Source organism: Triturus cristatus, chromosome 4_2, assembly GCF_964204655.1.
Source record: "Triturus cristatus chromosome 4_2, aTriCri1.1, whole genome shotgun sequence".
Lineage (NCBI taxonomy): Eukaryota > Metazoa > Chordata > Amphibia > Caudata > Salamandridae > Triturus > Triturus cristatus.
Genome location: NC_140586.1, coordinates 50,980,025 through 51,001,347, shown reverse-complemented (window position 1 = coordinate 51,001,347; position 21,323 = coordinate 50,980,025). Strand labels below are relative to the sequence as shown.

The 21,323-nt window shown below is 46.4% G+C and overlaps 1 protein-coding gene across 2 annotated transcripts in view; it reads left to right on the top strand.

Annotated features, from left to right (window-relative positions):
• Positions 1 to 21,323, top strand: part of TRIP10 (thyroid hormone receptor interactor 10) — a 173,762-nt gene that overhangs the window by 86,564 nt on the left and 65,875 nt on the right. For both annotated transcript variants that reach the window (XM_085600427.1, XM_085600426.1), the window contains exons 4-5: positions 17,968 to 18,115; positions 19,074 to 19,136. In XM_085600427.1, coding sequence (XP_085456553.1) covers positions 17,968 to 18,115; positions 19,074 to 19,136 — 211 coding nt within the window. The remainder of the gene's footprint in view (positions 1 to 17,967; positions 18,116 to 19,073; positions 19,137 to 21,323) is intronic.

Here is a 21,323-nt window from a genome sequence, read left to right as displayed (position 1 = left end):
TGTCCCCAGAAACTCAACCTGGTCAGGTTCAAGCTCTTCAGGGACAGTTCCTTCAAGGGTCTCGAGATCATCTTCCTGGGAAGTCTGATCCACACTTGTAGGCAGGGGGGAAGGCACAGCCTTGACCCTCCTGTTCTTCTTCTTGGAAGGTGCTTGGTCCATTGTTCCAGGATCCAAGACCTGAGGTTCAGTGAGGCACTTTTTGGCCTGTGACCTGGTCACAGCAAGGACATGTGATGATATACCTAACATCTCTGCATGAGTCCTGTACTCCACTTCTGACCATAGAGAACTCTCTAGGTCATTGCCCAACAAACATTCTACTGGGAGGTCTGCACTAACCACAACCCTTTTGAGGCCAGTTACCCCTCCCCATGAGAAGTTAACAACTGCCACACTATGTGAAGTAGTGGCATTGCTGGCATTGGTCACCAGGTAATTCTCACCTGGTATGTACTGTCCAGAGTCCACAAAGCCTGGTGTCACCATAGTGACACTGACACATGTGTCCCTGTAGGCTTGAGCCACTTTTTCATTTATTAAAGGAGTCTGTCTGTACTTGCCCAGGTTACTGGGGCTCACAGTCAGGGACAAATCTATGTCCCCATCACAGATCAAGACTGCCTGTGTAAGGGTTCTGTCTAAGTCAGAATCTCCTTCAGTTCCCACAGTGATTCCCACTACACCCTTTGTCTGGGGACCAACACTGCTAACAGTAGAACTGGGAGCAGGTGCCTTAGGGGCAACAGTGTTGGGGGCTCCACCCTTCTTACAATCACTTGTCCAGTGAGTTGTATTCTTGCAATGATTGCACCAGGGTTTCTTTTGACCTTCTTTCTTCTTTCCCTTGGATTGTTGTTGGGACCCACCCTCCTTAGCAGTAGTTTGGGGCCCTGTTGAAGACTTCTGGTCTTTAGATTTCTGATCTCCACCCTTCTGGTCTGTTTTCTTCTGATCACCCCCTTGGCCCTGGTTCTGGTTCTTTTGCTTAACTCTGGTTCTGACCCATTTGTCTGCCTTCTTTCCCAATTCTTGGGGAGAGGTCAGATCTGAGTCAACCAAGTGTTGATGCAGTTGCTGGTTCTGACAGTTATTTAAAATCTGTTCTCTCATCATCAAATTGTACAATCCTGTATAATCAGATACCTTACTTCCCAGCAACCAACCCTCCAAAGCCTTAGTGGCACATTCGATGTATTCAGACCAGTCCTGAGTCTGTGTCTTCTGGGTGTCTCTGAACATTAACCTGTACTGTTCAGTGGTTAAGCCTAACCCATCAACTAGGACACTCTTCAGGACCCTGTAGTTTCTGACATCCTCCTCCCTAACAGTGAGGAGTCTATCTCTGCCTCTTCCTTCAAAGGAGAGCCATAAGATTGCTGCCCACTGGTCTTCAGGAACCTGCTGCACTTTGCAGGCTCTCTCAAGAGCAGTCATCCATTTGTGGATGTCATCCCCACTTTTGTAGGGGGGCACAACCTTGGACAGGTTCCTATTGTCAAAGACCCTATCTTTGTCCTTAGGGACAATGCTGCCACCAGTGGGTATACACCCACTCTCTTTAGGTTGCCTAGCCTTGTTCAGTTTCTCTTCCATCAGGGCTACCTCTAGCTCCTGCTTCCTGATCCTCAGCTGGGCTTCCTGCATTCTGGCCTCATGCTCCCTCCTCTGAGGGGTGGTCATCCTTCTCCTGGAGTGACCTTGAGAGCCTCTAGAGGCATGAGAAGCATTAGTCACCTGAGTGATTCCTTTGCCTTCCAAGCCCCTGGTTAAGTCCACTGGGGAGATCCAATGGGATGATCCCATTGTCAGTCCCCAATAGCCTTAGTTTAGCTGGGCCAAGTATAACACTTGGCACTGGGCTATTTCTCCCTTCATCCTCACTACCATCTGTATCCCTATCACTTTCATCCTCTGTAGTATGAATCTCATCTAAGGGGTGACTCTTGGAAAGGGGTACCTCAGTAGCATCTTCAGAAGGGGAGCCTCCTGTTCCAGTCCCTAAGGGCCCTAACTGGGAGGCTTTCTTGAGAGCTTTCTGATCCTCATCAGCTTTTAAGAGTTCTCTGAGTTCAGCAGAGGTAGGGTTCCTGGGCTGTTTAAGGCCCCTGATATTTGCCAACTGCCTGAGCTCATTTTGATTTAGGGTAGCAAAGAGAGTTGGTGCCCTCTGGGGGTCACTCTCGACAGAGATGGGTACCTTGGACCCCTCTGCCCCCTCCATTGCTCTTAAGTGTGGGTGGATGTGTTGCAATCTACCTACACTTGGGTTTACCTACTAAACCTATCTAGTAGTTGTAGTCAGGGTGTGCTACTCCCTTTGCTCTACAACAACTAAGTTCAGTAGAACTTAAGTATATCTATCTTGTTTTATATGTACCTACAGGTACCTATGTGATCTTTCAATTGGTAACCAAGAGATTACAATGGTAAAACACAGCAAGCTCAAATCCAACCGCTGCTCACCAATGTGAGAAGTTGGCCTGGTATATGATGTTCACTAGTTAAAGTGAGCACCTTGTACCATGCCAAGCAACCCTTATGGTGTGGTTGTAAGTCAACCTTTTCGGACTAGCTGCCCTAGTGGTAGCGTAGGCTAAGCAGTCTTTGAGGCTAAACTCGTTAAAGCGTGTTAAGCAGGCTGTTTTACCAAATGTAACCCCCTTTTATACCAATGAAAGGACACCACACAGATATATATTCAAAATATATATGTATTTATTTCTCAAAGTATCCCCTAGACTCTTTATGAGCACATGAGTAGAAATCGTTAAACAAGACAATGTTATAACATACAGAAGTTTCACTTTATATGGATGGGCCCTGGTGGCCACTCAAACCATATACTAAAATAGTGGTATAAGTACCACGAACAGGAAAGGGAAAAGGCCTAGGGCCTCTAGAATCGCTGGGCCTACAAGGAGCTAACTTCAGTTAGTGACCAGGAGGTCCACGGGTCGCGTGTGCAGTGAGTAAAGTCACACGCGTGCTCCCATAGGTTTTCAATGGGTGCGTAAAAGTGATAAAGTTACTGCAGAAAGGATCTTCTGGATGGACTACGATCTCAAGATTTGAAACACAGACACTAGAGATGATTCTCTACACTTGGGCACCGGAGTGCCAGCGTTACCTCACCCACAGGAAGCGGGTGCATAGGTCTCGAAGTGCGTCGGGTTTCTTCTATCGATTCATTGGAGCCTGATGACAAAGATGCTGCAGGCGGTCGGTCCAGAAGAGATGCGTTGGATCCAAGGGTGGATCGGAGTTGTAGAAGACCTGAAAGCAGAGGGGACAGTGTTCACAGTCACTAGCCAGTGACCGGCGTGGCACCAGGTAGGTACCAGGCGATGTTGGGTGCAAACAGGTGATGAGGGGTAGCTTGTCTCCGCAGCCACGTGGTCCCTGAAGGTCGACGACGTCCAGGAGTCGGTTCACGAGCTGTCCCACGCAGGCTCTCGCTGTCGGCGGTGTCGGCGACTCGAAAGAAGCAAACAAGCCTTGGCAAAGGCAGGAGTCGTGGAAAGAGGAAAGCTGATTGTTCTGACCAGCAAGGTCAGAGGGGCTGCTCTTTTGGAGAGCAGCTAGGGCCAGTCTGGAGCATCCAGACCAGCGTCGTTGATTTTCAAATGGGTCGCCAAAATGGCCAGTAGCCAACGGGCCAGGGACCGGGCAGGCGCGTCGAGATGCAAAGTGCAGAGGGGCCCCACGCAGATCGTGGAGATGCTGGAGGGCTCACCTTTGGTGCAGATGCTGCTCGGGTGTTGGGCTTCTCAGATCCCAAAGCACAACTTGGAGGGAGCCTCGGTTGTTGCACTTGCAGCTTGTCGTGGTCTTTTCAAGATGGCTGGCTCCACGTGTCTCGGTGCCTCCACGGGTTCCTTCTTTTCAGGGACTGTGGATTGGGCGGTGAGAGGTCTGGAGGTCCAGGTCTTGTCAGTCTCTGGGCTCGGGCTCCGGCGGGAGGCGGCGGCAAAGCAGACGTTGATTCGCTGGATGGTGCTTGCGTTAGCAAGGTGGTCACTCCCTGACCACAGGGGAGATTGGCTTCAGTCCTCTGTGCGGCAGAGCGTCGAAGTTCCCGTCTTCTTCTTGTAGTTAAGTTGATTCCAGGATGTCTGAAGTCTTAGGACACAGCTCCTACCTTTAAGCGGATTCTAGGGGCCGGACTACCTGCTAGGTCCCTCCCTATGGGTGGGACCAGGAAGGGGGGTGGTTACACCCCCAATCCTTTGTCCAGCTCGCCCCAGGTCCGGGGCTGGTGTACCCCAGGACCGGTTTGAACTGGCATATGCACCGAGGCTCCTTGTGAGCCTCAGGCATGTCTCATTCTATTGAAGCCCTACCTGACCAATACACAAAATCCTGTCTGGGGTGGTGCATGCACCTCCCCTGGCAGGAAACCCTTTGTCCACGTCTCCCAAGCTGGAAGGACTCCCAGCAGCAGGAGGGCAGACTTGTGTCTGTGGTGGCAGCATCCATTTTGTGGAGCTGAGGCTATGTCTGATTTTACCCGGGTTTCAGGTACTGTACATGTCGTGTCCCTCTAGAAGGGTGGAATGCTAACCCCGTCGCCAGAATTGGCGAGGGGTTAGTATTCCAATTCGTATGACACCTTACTCGACATGTTTTGATAAAGCCAAACCAAAGATAGCATTTAACCGCGAGGTTCATAATGCACTTAAGAGTATATGGTATGACGATATCTGGAAACAGTAAAAGGAAGTGGTTCCGATCACTGCAGACAGGCTCAGCTCATGCCAGAGCACCATCTCACATGAAACCAAGCACTCTGCCTTCAGGATTGTTAAGGCCTGCCATAGGAGTGACTTATAGGTTACTCTGTGTCCCATTTAAGGTTAGGTATAGGTATACTACACCTAAGTAAGAGGTGATTACTCCAACTTACCCCAGCTGAGTAATCAGCCAGTTGTGTCAAATTGTTAGGCCAAGCCTGGGGTGGCATAATACATGCTTCAGCCCCTGGCAGGCCTTAGATACACCAATGCCCTGGGTACCTAGTGTACACTGGTACAAGGGGCTCACAGGGTGATCCAGATCCAATTGGTTATGCACCTAGAGTGCATAGTGTTAATTTAGTAGAGAGAACAGCAGGCTGGGGGTCTGATTAGCAGGCCCACAGCCTCAATATGTCAAAAGCCAGTGAAGCAAAAAAGCAAAAATTTGGGGTGACCATAGGATAGCAGACCCTACTCTCCTACACCTTGGTTTTTAATACACTGCAGCAGTCTGTCAAAACATTTTTACTGACTTCCATTTCAGGGTTGTACATGGATAATGCTCAAATATTGAGGCAGGCTTGTTTCTTTGCTAAACAAGGGTATTGGCTATAATCACTCACTTTTATAACTTCTACCAAAGGACAAGGTGATATCCATTAATGGAGAAAACTTTCATAATTTAATAAAACAGTGACATATAACACCATATCTTGTTATCCTATTTAAGAGGAGGGGTCAAACTTGTAGGTGACAGTAATGGAAATCTGTGACAGAGGACCTCGTCGGCACCAGCGTGCTACTACTGATCGCCTAGGCCATCAGTCAAATATAGCTTCAAAGTTTACCAAAAAAACAAATTTACCAGCAGGACCGATTTCTTTGTTGTCAAAAGATTTTTAGACGAGATGTGCAAGTTTATAATTTCGCTGTTCCAATGTGTATGGTAGTGTCTCTGTGATGCCCTTTGAGTTCATTGACTTGAATAATGTGTGCAAAGACTGCAGGACATACTGTCTCTCTGCAATATCTGATGTCATTGTTGTGAGAAGTTGGCCTGGTATATGATGTCCACTAATTAAAGTGAGTATCTTGTACCAGTCCAAACAACCCTTATGGTGATTTAAGAGGTCAAAGATGACCTTTAGAAAGCTATCCTAGTGGTAGCTGTGGAGAGTAGCCTTCAGGCTTAGTCTTGAAGGAATGTTAAGCAGCTTGTTTTACCAGAATGCAACCTTATTTTTTGAGTTAAATTAAAGGAGAACCACACAGTAGTTATAAGAAAATATATTTATTATTATAACACCTTAAATACCTCACAGTATCTGTTACACGTAGATAAACCCAAAGCACACAATATTGTAGCACATAAACAATCGTAAGTAACACTAATACACAGTGGGCTCCCGGGTGAGACCAAACCATATACTAAAATAGTGGTATAAGAACCACGACTCGCGTCAAGACAGTGTCTAGAGAGTAGAGAATTGATGGGACCCCAAGGAACCATCCAAGGTGAGAAAGTAGGGACCCCGCGGAGGACGAGTGCTGTGTGAGAACACAACTGCGTGCTATGTACAATTCAATGGGAGAGTCGCGGTTGCAATTTTAAAGTTTAAGGATCCTTCCCAGTGGATTACGTGTAAACCCTTTGGAGCATAAAAGGTTGGTGAGCCACCCCACCTGTGAATATCGAAGTACTAGAGTTACCTATTCCAGGGAAGCCAGGTGCATAAGGCTAAAATGGTGTCGGAAACCACAGTCCTTCTCAATGGGAGTCTTCAAAGAAATGCCACTGCGGCAAAGAAGAAAAGTGTCCGGTGGAATCCGCAAGTGCATTTTTGATGGAAGGAACCTGAAAGCAGAGAGGATAGAGTCTGGGTCACTCAGGAGTGACCAGGTGCTCGGTAGACGAATGCCCACCGATGTCTGGTGCTTCAGGTGTGAAGAAGGAGACCTTGACTCTACAGCTGCAGGGACCAGGAGACGTTGAAGATGACCAGGAGCCGGATACGAGCTGTCCCACAAAGTATGTAGAGTGCTTGGGGGTCAGTGTCCGGCGGGAGCACCAACAAGCCTTGGCAACAGCAACCCACGAAGAAGGTCAAAGAAGGTTACGGTCTGTCCCAGCAAGGACCAGGGGACTCACCACAGCAAGGGGAGTCAGGGCAGGTCTTGAGCAACCAGGGGAGCCCAAGGAAATCAGGATTGTCCCTCAAATGGACCCACAGGCTGAAGGCACAGGAGTCGCGAGGGGACCTCTAGCAGTTTCACAAAACAGCTTGCAGGGCACAGAGTGGGAGGAGGCCGAAGTCCTTTGTTCTAAATGTACGCAGAGGTTGGGGCTATCGACAGCCCAATGCATGAAGTTGGGGAACACCAACAAGCATATGCACTTGCAAATGTACGCGGTGCACAGGGGTTCGGGTTATGCGGTCCCCACGAGGGATGCTGGCCTCAAACTTGGTGAGAGGGTAGCTTGACCTCAAGGAACGTAGGAACCCACCTCCTGTGTTGCTGGAGCCTTCGGAGTCCGCATAAGCTCAGGATCAGCAGACCGGTCAGTTGCGTTAGGGTGCCTGCGAATGCAGGGGAGTGACTCCTTCATACCAAGGGAGATACTTCATTTATCCTTGATGCGCCACAGGTCCTGCACGGAGCCTGTATGGTGCACGGGCACAGACAAGGCTTTGGATGGAGAGGGAGACTAAGTCAGGCCCAGTCGAAGTCCAGCGTGTCCAGACGGTCGAAGGTCATTGGTTTCTTATTCAGAATCTTGTCCACATCGAATCTAGGGTCCTACAGCCATCTAAGCCCACGGGAGAGGGTTGGACAGATTCAGGGGACCCTCCCAGGGGAGGATCAGGACAGTGGGGAGGTTGCTCCCATGTCCTTTTCGCGCCAGAGCAGGAGCCAATGGCTCCTAAAACTGGTTTGAGCTGGACTATGCACAGGGACACCAAATGTGCCCCTCGTGCAGACTTTCAGGCACTTTGGAAGTGCACCCACCCACCTCCAATACACTAAATTCTGTCTGGGAGGTGGTCACACCTCCCTTTGACAGGATGCCTATTGTGCTGCCTTCCCCTGCTCGAGCTTGGCTCAGCAGCAGAACGGCAGAAATGTGTCTCTGGTCGGCAGCAACCATTTTGTGCTGTCTGGGTCGAGAAGTCTGGTACCAGGAAGTCCTGGGACCCCACGAAGCTTGCTTCTGAAGGGTGGAAGCATACCTCTCACACCACACACATAGCATTTTACGCAAGCATATAATACACCTCTCCCTATATATCAGGCTGCGTCACCGACAACCCGGGCGAATGGTCTCTGAAGGCTGCAGGGGTGCTCTGCTCATGTAGGGGCACCCTCTCACGTAAAACCCAGAACCCTGCCTTCAGGATTGTTAAGGCCTGCTATAGCTTTTAAGTGTAGTGACCTATAGATATAGTAACCTATATATAAAGTAAGTGGTGCATGCACCATCTTACATAGGCTGCAATGGCAGACCTGTAGTTCCATTTTGCATGACCTCTCATGGGTGGCATAATACATGCTTCACCCCATGGGAGGCCTCTGGGGTACCTATGCCCTGGGTACAGGTGTACCATATACTAGGGACTTATAAGGGTACCCCAGTATCCAATCTGGAGTGTACCTAAGTACATGTCATTACATTTTAGGGAGAAAGCAGATAGACTGGGGTCCTGATTAGCAGGATCCCAGTCTGACCAGTCAAAAACAGTGTATCATCAAGCAAAAAGTAGGGGTAACCATAAGAAGCAGATCCTACTTTCCTACAACTGTCATTCTGTACATTCGCGAGATACAGCATTAGTATTTCAATTTGTACTCTGATTTTCTACATAGGGGTGTATTACTAATATTTAAAAGAGAGGTTTTTACATATTAAATATAGTTATTTTAACTTGTAGTACTTTAGATTTAAACTGCAGCAGTCAGACAACAACGGTAGGCCTGAAGCCATGTTTTCCTTGTCACACTAGTTATGGCACAGTAAGTGCTACAGTTCACTAGTGATATTTAACTTCCATACCCTGAGTCTATTTTCCCCTTTTTTCATTCCATGGGCTAGGGACTTGCAGATGACATGAATATACCAATCTGGAATAGGCCAATTCAACCATATTTAAAGGGGAGGGGCATGGACACTTTAGTATAGTTTAGCAGAGGTAAGCACACAGTGTTCTAAAACCAGCCAACAAAATGGGGTCCAGCAGAGATGAAAAATCCAGTGTGATCAGGCAGAAACGGCACATTTCCTACAGTGCTCATTAGCAATACGCAAGGAATCCTGCCTTGTGAGGACCAGGGTCCACTAGGGTTGTTTGCTCCTGCCTTTTGTCTTCCTGCTGGTCATAGATTGGATCATTAAGACATCCACATGAAGGAGAAGAAATGGGATCCAGTAGACACCTTGGCCGCATCTTGACGACCTGTACTTTAAAAATGACCTGACTTTACTCTCCCATACCTATCTGTAGATGCAAGAGAAGACTGACAATGTGGCAGCCACATCAGCACAACTTGGCCTCAACATCCACAGGGGGAAACCCAAGATCCTGAAGGCTAACACGTCCAGCACAACTACAGCCACTCTTGCAGGCTGAGGCCTTAACCTACCTGGGCAGTGTCATAGACAAGCAGGGCGGCACTGATGATGATGTCAAGGCAAGAATGGTCGAAGCTGGGGTGCTTACATTAAGCTAAAGAAGATCTGGAGTTCCAAGGACCTAACATGGCAAAACAAGATCAGGCTTTTTAGAATCAACCTAAAATCACTTCTTCAGTATGGAGCAGTAACTTGGAAGTCAACAGTGACCACCACCAACAAAGTCCAGATCTTCATCAACACCTGTCTGAAGAAAATCCTCTGGCCATTAGCAACAAACACCTATGGCAGCTGACCTTCCAACTTCCTGCTCATGAAAAAATCATAATTAGATGATGGGACCCTTCCCAATCCCGCATCAAACACCACCAGGCAAGCCCTGATGGAAAAGGAAAAGAGGAAAACTAAGGAATACCTGGCATTAAGGCCTCAAGGCTGTTGCAGGAAGATAGTGCGCTCCTTTGATGGACATTTCACATGATGCACGATCTTGCACCATTGGGCATCTGGATCCTCTGAAAGAGTTTAAAAAAAGATTTGAGCTAAATATAGGCAAGTGGTTAGGGCCAAGAACCTCGGTAAGTGGGACCTCGTTTAACAGTATGTTTTTTGAGGCAAGGATATATTAGTATTTGTAAATAGCTGGAAATTTCAGTGGAGAAAATGCTCGCATATTGAGAATCTTGTTAACTGGGCAAACATGGTGAACAACAAAACCAGATTTGCTTTCTGTGTTTGTGTATGCTCACCCACTCGCACTGATACTCGATGTCTTTTGTCCACTTCTAATTCTGTCCCCACACTTTTCTTTCTCTTTCTCACTATTTTACTATGTCTGTTGCATTTTGAGGAATAGCATATGTGTAGTTATGATTGAGTTGCACTTCAATAGAAAACTTGTGTTTTTGAGGTCTAATAACGTTAGCCCCATTTCTGCACAAACCAAACTGTGCATTAGTCTGCATCTAATTTTAATTTTTACTTCTTTGAACTAAATTCATGGATAAAAGCCACAGCCTTAAGGGGACCCTTTACCGTTGTCTCTCATTCTAAATCCCATGGACTTTTTTTCTCAAGGGTACAGCAAAATCCATAAATACATTTCAACATGTACATTAATTAAACATCCCGCCTACAGTTTGATACTTTGATTCGTGCCAGCTGTGTGTTCTCAATACATGGTTATCAAAAAATAGGGGGGAATTAAAGGTTAACGGTTAGGTTCACCCTCCAACAGTACATGTATTATAAACAACCTGAACTAGTCAAGTCAAAGAACCTAACCTAAGGGAGAGGAAGGTGTCAGAAATCTATTGGATTCTGAAGTCCACCAAATAGAGAGAAAGGAAAAAATTATCTCTTTCTTGAGTCCCCTCACTCACCAGGGTTTCCCCACGGTGACATGCTTCATCATTGGGGTCCTCCCAGTCCTCTACGGACTGAGGCGTGCTGCGACTTGCGGATTACGTAGGAGCACTAAAAATCAGATGTGTAGTGCAAGTGAAAGTGTGGTGGAGTGGGATAAGGTAAATTAAAATAATCAGCTAGTGGGCCAAATATATTTTATTAATGCTCCTAGCTAATTGACATTAAAAACGGGGTGATATGCTAAAGCCCCTAAGTATAATGGATAGGTGTACCTAGCATATGGTCAACTAGTTTCGAGCTTCCCCAGCTCTTCTTCAGGACTCCACCGGGACCAGCCCAGTGTGAAAGCACCACTCCTAGTTAACCTAATTAAGGTGCAAAAGTGAGACGCAGCAACTGTAAGGCATGCGTTATAATTAATACATACGTAATGTACGTCAGGCAATATCTGTAGGATATAATAAAATACAAATATTAAAGGAACAAAAAGTCATATGCACTTTAATCATTATCAATTGTGAGCACACTACACCCAAGTGTTCGTACACTCTTGCCTCTGATGTGCCTCTATGTGGTTTAAAAAAAAAACCCTGGTAGACCAATAGTATCAGGAATAGGTTCCATTCTGGAACCTTTGTCTAAGTTTGCGGACGCATTCTTACGACCTTTGGTCCAAGCCACCGATACGTATCTACAGGACACAAAAGCAGTCCTTTGTCTAATTCAGAATCTCGAATTTAACCCCACAACCAGTATACTGATTAGTCTGGCTGTGGAGAGCCTCTATACCAGTCTCCCACACAAGGACACATTAGATATCCTGGAGGAGGTACTTTTTCAAAAGAATTGGGGTTACCACACACCCAGACATGTGGTCCTTGAATGCTGTCGCCTGGCTTTGACAGAAAATTTCTTCCAATTCAACGACTCTCTGTACAAACAAACGCACGGTACCAGCATGGGAAGCACCTTTGCGCCGAGCGTAGCAGGGCTCTATGTACATCACCTCGAGAAACAAAAGATTCTCCACCAAAATAATCCACACATCGACCATATAAAACTATGGAAAAGATACATAGATGATGTGTTCTTGATCTGGGAAGAGAGCGAAGCAGAGGCTGATCTTTTCCTTATTTGGCTAAACCAACCAGACCCTTTCCTGAAATTCACCTTCACTATGAGTAGGTCCAATCTGGTTTTTCTTGATCTCAACATAACAGCACACGAAGGACGTATAATCACTACTACACATTTTAAGCCCACAGCAAGGAACTGCCTACTAGTGTACGATAGTTTCCATCCTAGAAGCTTAAAAGACAACCTTCCTTTTGGACAATTTTTGCGCCTGAGACGCAATTGCACCACACGACAAGATTATAACATTCAAGCCAATGATCTATCACAGAAACTGATACGACGACAATACCCACAACATCTTGTGTCCAGGGCCCAAAAAAGAGCTTCAAATAATAACAGAGAGGCACTACTTGAAGACAAACCTGAGACCACAGAAAAAGACAGAAAAAGACAAATCTGCATCACCACCTTCAATATCGCATCAGACCAAGTAACCAAAATAACAAAAAAACATTGGCGGATCCTGAATAGTGGAGGTTTGGATTTACAAAAACCTATGTTCAGCCATCGGAAAGCCAAAAATCTGAGGAGCTATCTGGTACATACCCGCCCCAATCCCACGCAAACCATTGGTCCTCTACGTCTGCTCCATCCACTACCCGAGGGCCATTACCCATGCAGCAACTGTAGTGTATGTCATTTAACCAAAGTTACCAAAACAGTAACCTATAACAATGGAATGACATGGAATCTTCGATCTTTCACCAATTGCAATACAACAGGGGTGGTATATCTTATCACCTGCATTTGCAACCTTCATTATGTGGGGATGACCACAAGGAAGGTGAACACAAGAATAATCGAACACCGATACAATTTTAGGTGTAAACGTAACACAAAAATGACCACTCATTTTTTGGAACAACAACACACACCTAATGACCTCAACTGGGTTATCCTGGAACATGTAAACAATCACCCCAATATTGAAAGAAAACTGCACGAAAAAGAACAACGTTGGGTGTTTAAGTTACGGTCTGACTGCAAAGGTCTAAATGATGATATACCTTGGGGACAATTTACATGACATGGAATCCGATGTACTTGCCTTAACCTTACAACCCTTTATAATGCAGGTTCATTTTGAACATCCCTGATATCCATCATGCCTCCTTACTTTCATTAACTTTAACGTGAGTTTTGTGATTCCTCTACTTTTTGGTCGCCCTGATTTATCTATCACACTGCGATTTTATTTAAACTCCACTACCTCTGTTTGGTTCCCCTATCGGGACAAGCACTATATACTCGTCTTCTATGAGGTTTATCAAGTTATTTCTGTTGTAACTTGACCTTATCCATCATGGCCGCTCCATAGAGATAATGCCCTCCCTTTTTCAATATAATTTTTTTTAATATACATTGCATGAGGCATGATTTTCTGCTTTATGAAGGTATTGTTCCTTATCTTTTTCATTCCACGCATGATTTGAAGTGTACAGAAGCCGTAACGCAAGTACACACTCTCTCGTAATAATATCCCAATCCAAAATGGCACCACCCGGAAGGGACTCCGACGGCGAGCCCTCCTCGCTTTCTATGCGGAAATACCCATTGATAAGCAGCTCCTCACCGTGGACACGCCAGAATGCGGTCTGTGAGGTTTTGGCCCCAGTAGGTGTTCGTGAGTGTGGTTGTCCACGTACAAGTAAGTGATAACCTTTAGGAAGACCACCATGCCCACTCATATCGTGGAGAGCGATTCTTTTTCCCGTTTTTTATCCCTAAGGGCCAGCCACAGATACGGGGCTCGCCACCGTTTAACTACCTCATTTACCATTCTCTTAGGTGTACGAGATCGCCACACCCCCTCCGTTGAACATGAGGCACACTGTTGCTTCTTAAAATGTATGTAATGTCTTTTTATCGTTAGTCATGTGTGTGTTGTATGTTGTGTCAGACGTGTGAGGTTCTTTTGTATAATTTGCGATTTTCGACTCACTTCGCAGCACAGCGCCGGCATGGAGAAAGTTACCAAACGTTTCTTTCTTTTTTTAAACCACATAGAGGCACATCAGAGGCAAGAGTGTACGAACACTTGGGTGTAGTGTGCTCACAATTGATAATGATTACAGTGCATATGACTTTTTGTTCCTTTAATATATGTATTTTATTATATCCTACAGATATTGCCTGACGTACATTACGTATGTATTAATTATAACGCATGCCTTACAGTTGCAGCGTCTCACTTTTGCACCTTAATTAGGTTAACTAGGAGTGGTGCTTTCACACTGGGCTGGTCCCGGTGGAGTCCTGAAGAAGAGCTGTGGAAGCTCGAAACTAGTTGACCATATGCTAGGTACACCTATCCATTATAGTTAGGGCCTTCAGCATATCACTCCGTTTTTAATGTCAATTAGCTAGGAGCATTAATAAAATATATTTGGCCCACTAGCTGATTATTTTAATTTACCTTATCCCACTCCACCACACTTTCACTTGCACTACACATAATCTGATTTTTAGTGCTCCTACGTAATCCGCAAGTCGCAGCACGCCTCAGTCCGTAGAGGACTGGGAGGACCCCAATGATGAAGCATGTCACCGTGGGGAAACCCTGGTGAGTGAGGGGACTCAAAGAGATAATTTTTTCCTTTCTCTCTATTTGGTGGACTTCAGAATCCAATAGATTTCTGACACCTTCCTCTCCCTTAGGTTAGGTTCTTTGACTTGACTAGTTCAGGTTGTTTATAATACATGTTCTCAATACATCCCCTGCCCCAACACACACTTGTTCTCTAACTGTATTCCCTTTTCTATGGGGATTTTCTTTTTTAGAAAGTTGTGAGGCTTTGGAATGATCACTTAGTGGTGCACGGGGTGCAGCTTCAAGTTTACACTCTAGCCGGTATAATGCTTCCATTTAAATATGGTTGGCGGGACAGTGAGAAAGGTAAACAAGCATTGGCATAGCCAATAGGTCTCGCCTTTGGGACCTTATAAGTGTTTAGTTATGCAGCACAATATCCTTGGTGCAACATCAACTGTTGCATGGCTAAACACTTAGTCCCAAAGGCGAGACCTATTGGCTATGCCAGTGCTTGTTTTTCATTTGCTGGCTCTACGCCAGGCAGTAAGGCGCCGCTCTTCCACCATTGCAGAGGAGCCGCCGCTGAGTGCATCCCACCAGCAACCACTGACTGAAATTAAGCACTGTCCATCCAGGCTCACAAAGCAATGCGTTTGAAAAACATTTCGAAAACCATATCTGACACACTGGTGATTAGCACAGAAATTCCTAATTGGGGCTTTCATTTCACCTCAGATTTTATATTATCATTTTCCTATCTAATCTTAGTTCAACTCACAGGTATGTGGAGTGAAAGGATGGAGCACTCGGTGAGTGTATTTTTAGGAATCTGGCAACGAAACTGCAAATTATTATATTGTTAAACATAGAGTTATGCTAAATATAGATCGGGCACCACTGTAGCAGGCTCAGATCTGGAATAGGATGTGGACCTTATGTAAAATTTGGATCTGAGCCGAGGTTTTTTCAAGTTTTTTCCACAGATGTCGGCGAGGTCTCATCCGGACTCTCTGGTGTGCTTTTCTAATTCAGGCTCCACCGCAAGTGCAAAACGCCGGACCGAGGCGCTTCCAGACTGCGCGCAAGAATCTGGCAGCTAGATCAAAGGCAGACTGCCCACCTCCGTCACTGAAGTGCAGACTGACTGAGCTGCTCGGGTTGAAAAGCGTGTCCTTTGATTTTGTTGTCAGTTCAGAGCGCCCTCTAATTAGCACTTTCTGTCAGTGTCCAGTCTTACAGGGTCTAACTCGGATGGCCGTGTTTGGCTCGTGCGCTCCGGTGTGCAGAAGTGCCTGCCTGACAGGTCTGGAAGTTTCCGGTCGCTGCCTGAGCCTGCTTGATATCTTGCTGGCAGCAGCAGCGCCCCCTCCCGCCACCGGCAGGGATAGCCTCGCACTGCTGCAGAAGCTTCTCTCAAGACTTGGCTCGGTGCCAGCGCATCCTGTTCCGCCGCTGAGCCGGTGATCTGCTCCCAGTGTTGTCTGGCTGTCTGTACATGGTGTCCTTTGGAGCGGGATGTTCTTTTCGTCGCTGCATACTTCTTTTGCCTGCAAGCTCACCTTGCACTAAGAGTTCTAAAGTGATGTTCGCATCGTCTGGTGTTCTACTTGTCTGGCACACAAAGGGTACTGCAGTTCGACAATGGAGCACAAATCAGAGTGTAGTTTTGTTAGTTTCTTCTATTAAGAGATGACCTGGTATGAACCCTTTACACGGAGACTGTTAAAACAAGCCTGCGAGTGGTGCGCGAGAGCATGATAATTGTAAACCGATGTCGCCCGTGCGGGTAACCGCAAGCAATAGGCCATGGGTGGAGCAAAGGCGGGACATGCACCCGCCTTTGCCCAATTGCGTGCTGTCTTTCTTGGAAAGACTCACGCAAAGCCCAGTAGCCTGTGAGAAAAACAAAAACACACGCACAAGCGTGTGGTCAGCCTTCTGAAGCCCCTTACTAAAAGTCTCGCAGAGAAGCGTGTGCGCGCTGCTCTAGGCTCGACCTGAAAAGGATCCCAAAAAGAAGCGATAGCTGGAGAACAAGTTTGGAAGGCAGGTGTGTAGGAGTCATAGAGTATGTTCGCTCACTGGCCATGAAGCCTCACCCCATTGATTACTCAGAGGAGTAAAGACGTGCTGCAGAGAATTGTGTGTCAGATGCATTAGAGCTGCTTGTGTTGTCACAACCTTTGTGCTACAGTAAGAACTGTTTGAGGCCAAATAATAGCGTGGGTTGCTCAGGGCTATGATGTTGGCGCACTGAAAGAGCAGTGCTATTTAAGCCAAAAGGCCACACAGACACCAGTGTCACTTGCTTATCTGATGAGATTTAGCCACCAGAGTAGTATGTGGTGGACCACCTGTGAATGATGGTGCTAGCTGTACTCCCAGGAAGAGGGATAAGGCCTATGCCTGTGCTCACCACTTCCAGTCCTGCCGTCAAGGGTCATGAAAACATATCTAAGAGAGAGAGAGCTGTTATATTGTGTGTTTGCCTATGCTTAGAGTTCTTTTAATTTAACTCTTGCTCCTCTCCTTCTGTGCTGCTATCTTTCCTTGTGATGTTTTTAAGTCCCTATCTTTATTTCTGCTAATGCTGTAGTTGGATTTCAACTTTCAAAATCCCACATTGCGCTTGTTATACTTGTGAAATCTAATGTTCTCTCTGCTTGTGACCTCAAATGGCAGGAGTTGGGTAGGTAGGAAGACTGGTCTGGCGTAGTAGATATGTGAATGCGTAATTACAGGAGTGACCATGAAGTATGGAATTTCCCAAGAATAGAGAGAACGCACAGTTGCGCATAGTGCCTGGGAAGATCATAGTTCATGTCGCACTGGAAAGAAGTGTTTGTCCTGCAACTCCTTTTATTTTACTGGGGTTTCTGAAGCTCTTAGGCCTGGACCCCAGTAGTGTCAGCAGAAGGCTGTTATGGATGGGGTGGGGGGGGGGGGGGTCGTGGTTGAAGTGGATCTATCCATTATAGGTCACAGTGAGCTGATTAGCGTTTAAACTGGAGGCAACGGGGTCAGAGCATTGCCACCCTTGGATTACCAAGGGAAAATTAAGCCCCCAATATAATTTTTGCAAAAACGTAGGTTATTAAGCTTTCTTCTGCATGTGAATTGTTTTCTGTTGCAACCCAAGTTATTAACAATCTCTCTCCCTCCCTCTTTTGATTATCACTGTTCCTCCCTTTATTTTTCACCATTTTCTCCCCTTCCCTCATCTATACTTTCTCCTCTCTTCTTTTACTCTGGTCTCTCCACACCATATTGTGACCTTCCTATCCTGCCCTCTTGACCATCTGAATCAACTACCCCTCTGAGTCTTTCTATTCTCTTTTCTGCCCCACTGCTTTTATACCTGTCCCCTATTAATTTCATCTTTCTCTTCTCACCCTCTACCATTCCTATACCTCCACACTTCCTAATTCTTCCTCCTTCTCTTGTCCTGTCAATCAACCCACAACCCCTTCTTCTCCATCCTGCACCTCGCTCCTCCCTTTCTGTTGCTTCTCACTCTGCCTTTTTTATCCTGATCCCTTCCATGCCCCTTGTCACCCACCCCACAGGTTCTCCCAGTTTGTCTCCTTCCAGCAGGTGGTCAAGGAGCTCAATGACTTTGCTGGCCAGCGGGAGGTGGTGGCTGAAACGTTAATGACCCGGATCTGCCTGGACCTTGTCAAGTTTTCACAAGAGATCAAGCAGGAGAGAAAGATGGTAATGCACAAGTTGGGTGCTGGGTCTGCCATGTGCAGCATCGCAAGTTCCATGCTGTCTGGGCTGGCATGTGTCCCTCTCTTAAGACTGTTATGTCCCTTAGACAACCTGCAAAGAGTTTGCATGCCATGGCCAGTATGTGCCCCATGCCTGACGTAAGGAGCTGCTAAGGTTCCTACATCCTGCTTCCAGGACCGACTTGGCCAACCACCTGGAGTCCTGGATCTGTATTTTACTACCTTGACCACCATGTACCATGCCACACTGCTAAAATTGTCATGTACTATGCCAGAGCGCCTGCATTGACATGTACTCTACTTCCACTGCCCACATATGTTGTGTGCCTGTACCAGGACCTTTTGTTGTACACTTGTGTCAGGACCTTCCTGTGCTGCACACCCCTGCCAGGATTTTGTGTATCGTATACCTGTAACATCCAGGCCCTGAAAGGTGGTGCTTTCACTGTATATTGGAAGCTTGACACACAAGGAATAATATCACCTCTGTTCTTATTGGAGCTCCTCTCAGATCACCCCACTATGCCATTGTGCTCTTACTGACTGCAGTGTGTGTCGGCTCTTGCGTCCCCTGCTCTCTATGTCTTGACATTGGGATGTGCTGGGTTTTGTGTCTGTAATCCGTACCAGTTACTCCCAGTGTAGTCTTCCAGCATGAGTATGTTTCATAGTTCACATCACTTGAAGGGGACATGAGCCTTGTTCTAGCCCATCTAGGGAGCCTTGCTCTGCAGCAATGCCCGAACAGGTTTCAGAAAGCTGCTGTGGGCAGGAGTTTGCATGCTGAGAATCTCCTCCTGTCTCTACAGCATCAGGTCCTTTTGCTGTGTGCATTTTGCTCCCCGGTGCGCAAGGCTTGACTGGTTGTCTTCCTTGAGGGCAAGGTTGTGTTCTTTGCATGAATCACAGACTTGTTAGTTAACTCTCTGTTTCTTTTCCAGTATCTTCAGGAGGGGAGAAGAGCGCAACAGCAGTTGGAGAACAGCTTTAAGCAGCTGGAAGCTGTGAGTCTCATCTCAAGCATTTGTGTGTTTGCCTGTGTTTGTGCGTGAGAGGCATATGATCTTGTATGTGAGAATAACTTATTTGGGTCTAGTTTGGCAGCTGTCTCGGAGTGAAAGCTAAACCTGTGGTCCCTGCAAGGCTACCAGATCACAGAACTCTTTTCTCACTCCATCCTGAATAGTAGGGGTTCATCTCAGAGATAGAATTTGTTAGCTTAAACTGGAATTTTAGAAGGCGATAAGGGAGTAAAAAACCTTGTTTCTTTTCCATTTAGATGTGTATTGTAGTACAAATGTGGTTTACAGTTAGTTTGGTTTGATGTTATTTGATTGTTTTTGGTAAAAGGATACATGTCTGCAGATTTCATAATGTTTTTCCTGCAGATTTTACTGCCAAAATGTAAAAACGTTTGCTTGAATTTCACATATTTTCTCAAGGATTTGAACTGTCTAATGTGATTTGTTAATACCAGCATTGGAGGCCAAGAGGCTAACTAGTTTTCCCTCAGGTACTGAAACTGAAGGAGTTTGAAAACTACGGAAAACAGACTTATTAGTAATGGAAGTAGCACAAACTAGAACTGTTGTGACATGCACTGCCACACTCCGTGTTGTTCCAAATTCCAGATGCTCACCTTCATTGGTTAACTGTTCCAACACCCTTAATATTCATACTATTTCTACAAAAGATGTGAGAGGCACACCAGAGAATGTAGTTGTCCCTTGTTTATTTCAAGTTTCAGATAGGCTATTATTGTTCCAATTTCAAAACACAGATCCACATATTTTGAATAATGTACTTATGTAGCCCAAAGGCACTAAGACAGTTTATTGAAAAAATAAGTCTTTCATTCTTGTGACATCAATATGGAACACAGCCAAACTGTTTTGTCCCAGAAACTACAGGTTCGAGGCATATGAGCTGTAGATCGTATGCTTTAGCATAGATCGCCATCTGGTGTTGGGTCCGGATGTTTGCACTTTGTTTTTGTTCAAAGAAGTCTTGTAGTCACGAGGTAGGCGACTCCTCCTTTCGGTGATAGTGCTCATGGGCATCGACTCCATCCTTAGATTGTTTTTTTCCGCCATCGGGTTCAGATGTGTATTGCTGCGCTCCGATTCGGTACCGTTTTCGGACCCCCTCGACGCGCACTCCACTACCCTCGACGGTATTGTTATCGATCGCGGTTCCTCATTCGACACACATCGTCTCACTTCAAAAATCTTTCCATCGGAAAACTCGAGGCAGGCCGTCGGGCCTACCTGTGCCGAACGCACTAGCAGTCGATGGAACTGACTCCATTCAAGCTATGTCCCGGGTGACGTGCTAAATTTCCATGCACTGACTTGCACTAAGTTTGCAACCTCTGCTTGTCCCCTGAACACGACAAGAAGGACTGCGAAGCGTGTCGATCATTCCGATCGAAAAAGACACTTCGTGATCTCTAGGCTCGGTGGCACGAAATGCAGGATCAGAGCAAATCTTTTCCGGACATCTTCGGAGAAGATTCCAGTATCCAACATCCAGCTCAAGAGCCAGAGGACGAAGAGCAGATCTCCATGTCCAAGGCCGACTCCAACATGGAAAAAGAGGAAGACATCACTGGGGGTCAGCATCCCCCTGTGCTCGTTCCACATAAGACAAAGGCTCTGGTCTCTCCTTCGTCCTCGGGTTCAGGTCGGCACCAACAAAAGGTTTCCGATGCCCCGCCTTCCGGCCCGGCTCCAAAACAAAAAGAGAAGCCTTCTGGCTCGGGCCAGCCCCGCTCTGATGCCAAACCGACACCTTCAGCAACAAAACATAAGACCAAGCATCTATCGGTCAACATACCTTCGGGACCGAAGATTCCACCTTCGACGCCGAAAGGGTTGGAGCCGAAACCCTCTAAGTCCAAAGAATCGACGCCGAAACCTTCCAAGGCCAAAGACTCTGAGCCGAAACCCTCCAAGCCCAAACACTCCGAGCCGAAAACATCGACGCCCAAAGGCTCGAAGCCGAAAACTTCTGCCCGAAATCTCCACGGAAAGAGAAAGAGACTCTCTCCCAAGAGCTTCCATCTAATGAGCCAACTTTCGACCCAAAATAGAAAAAGCTGGTTATAAACCCTAAAATAGGACATATTCAGGCAACCATTCGGAGAAAAAAAAAATATTCCTCTTAAGAAGAAGAATGTGGGCACTAACCCT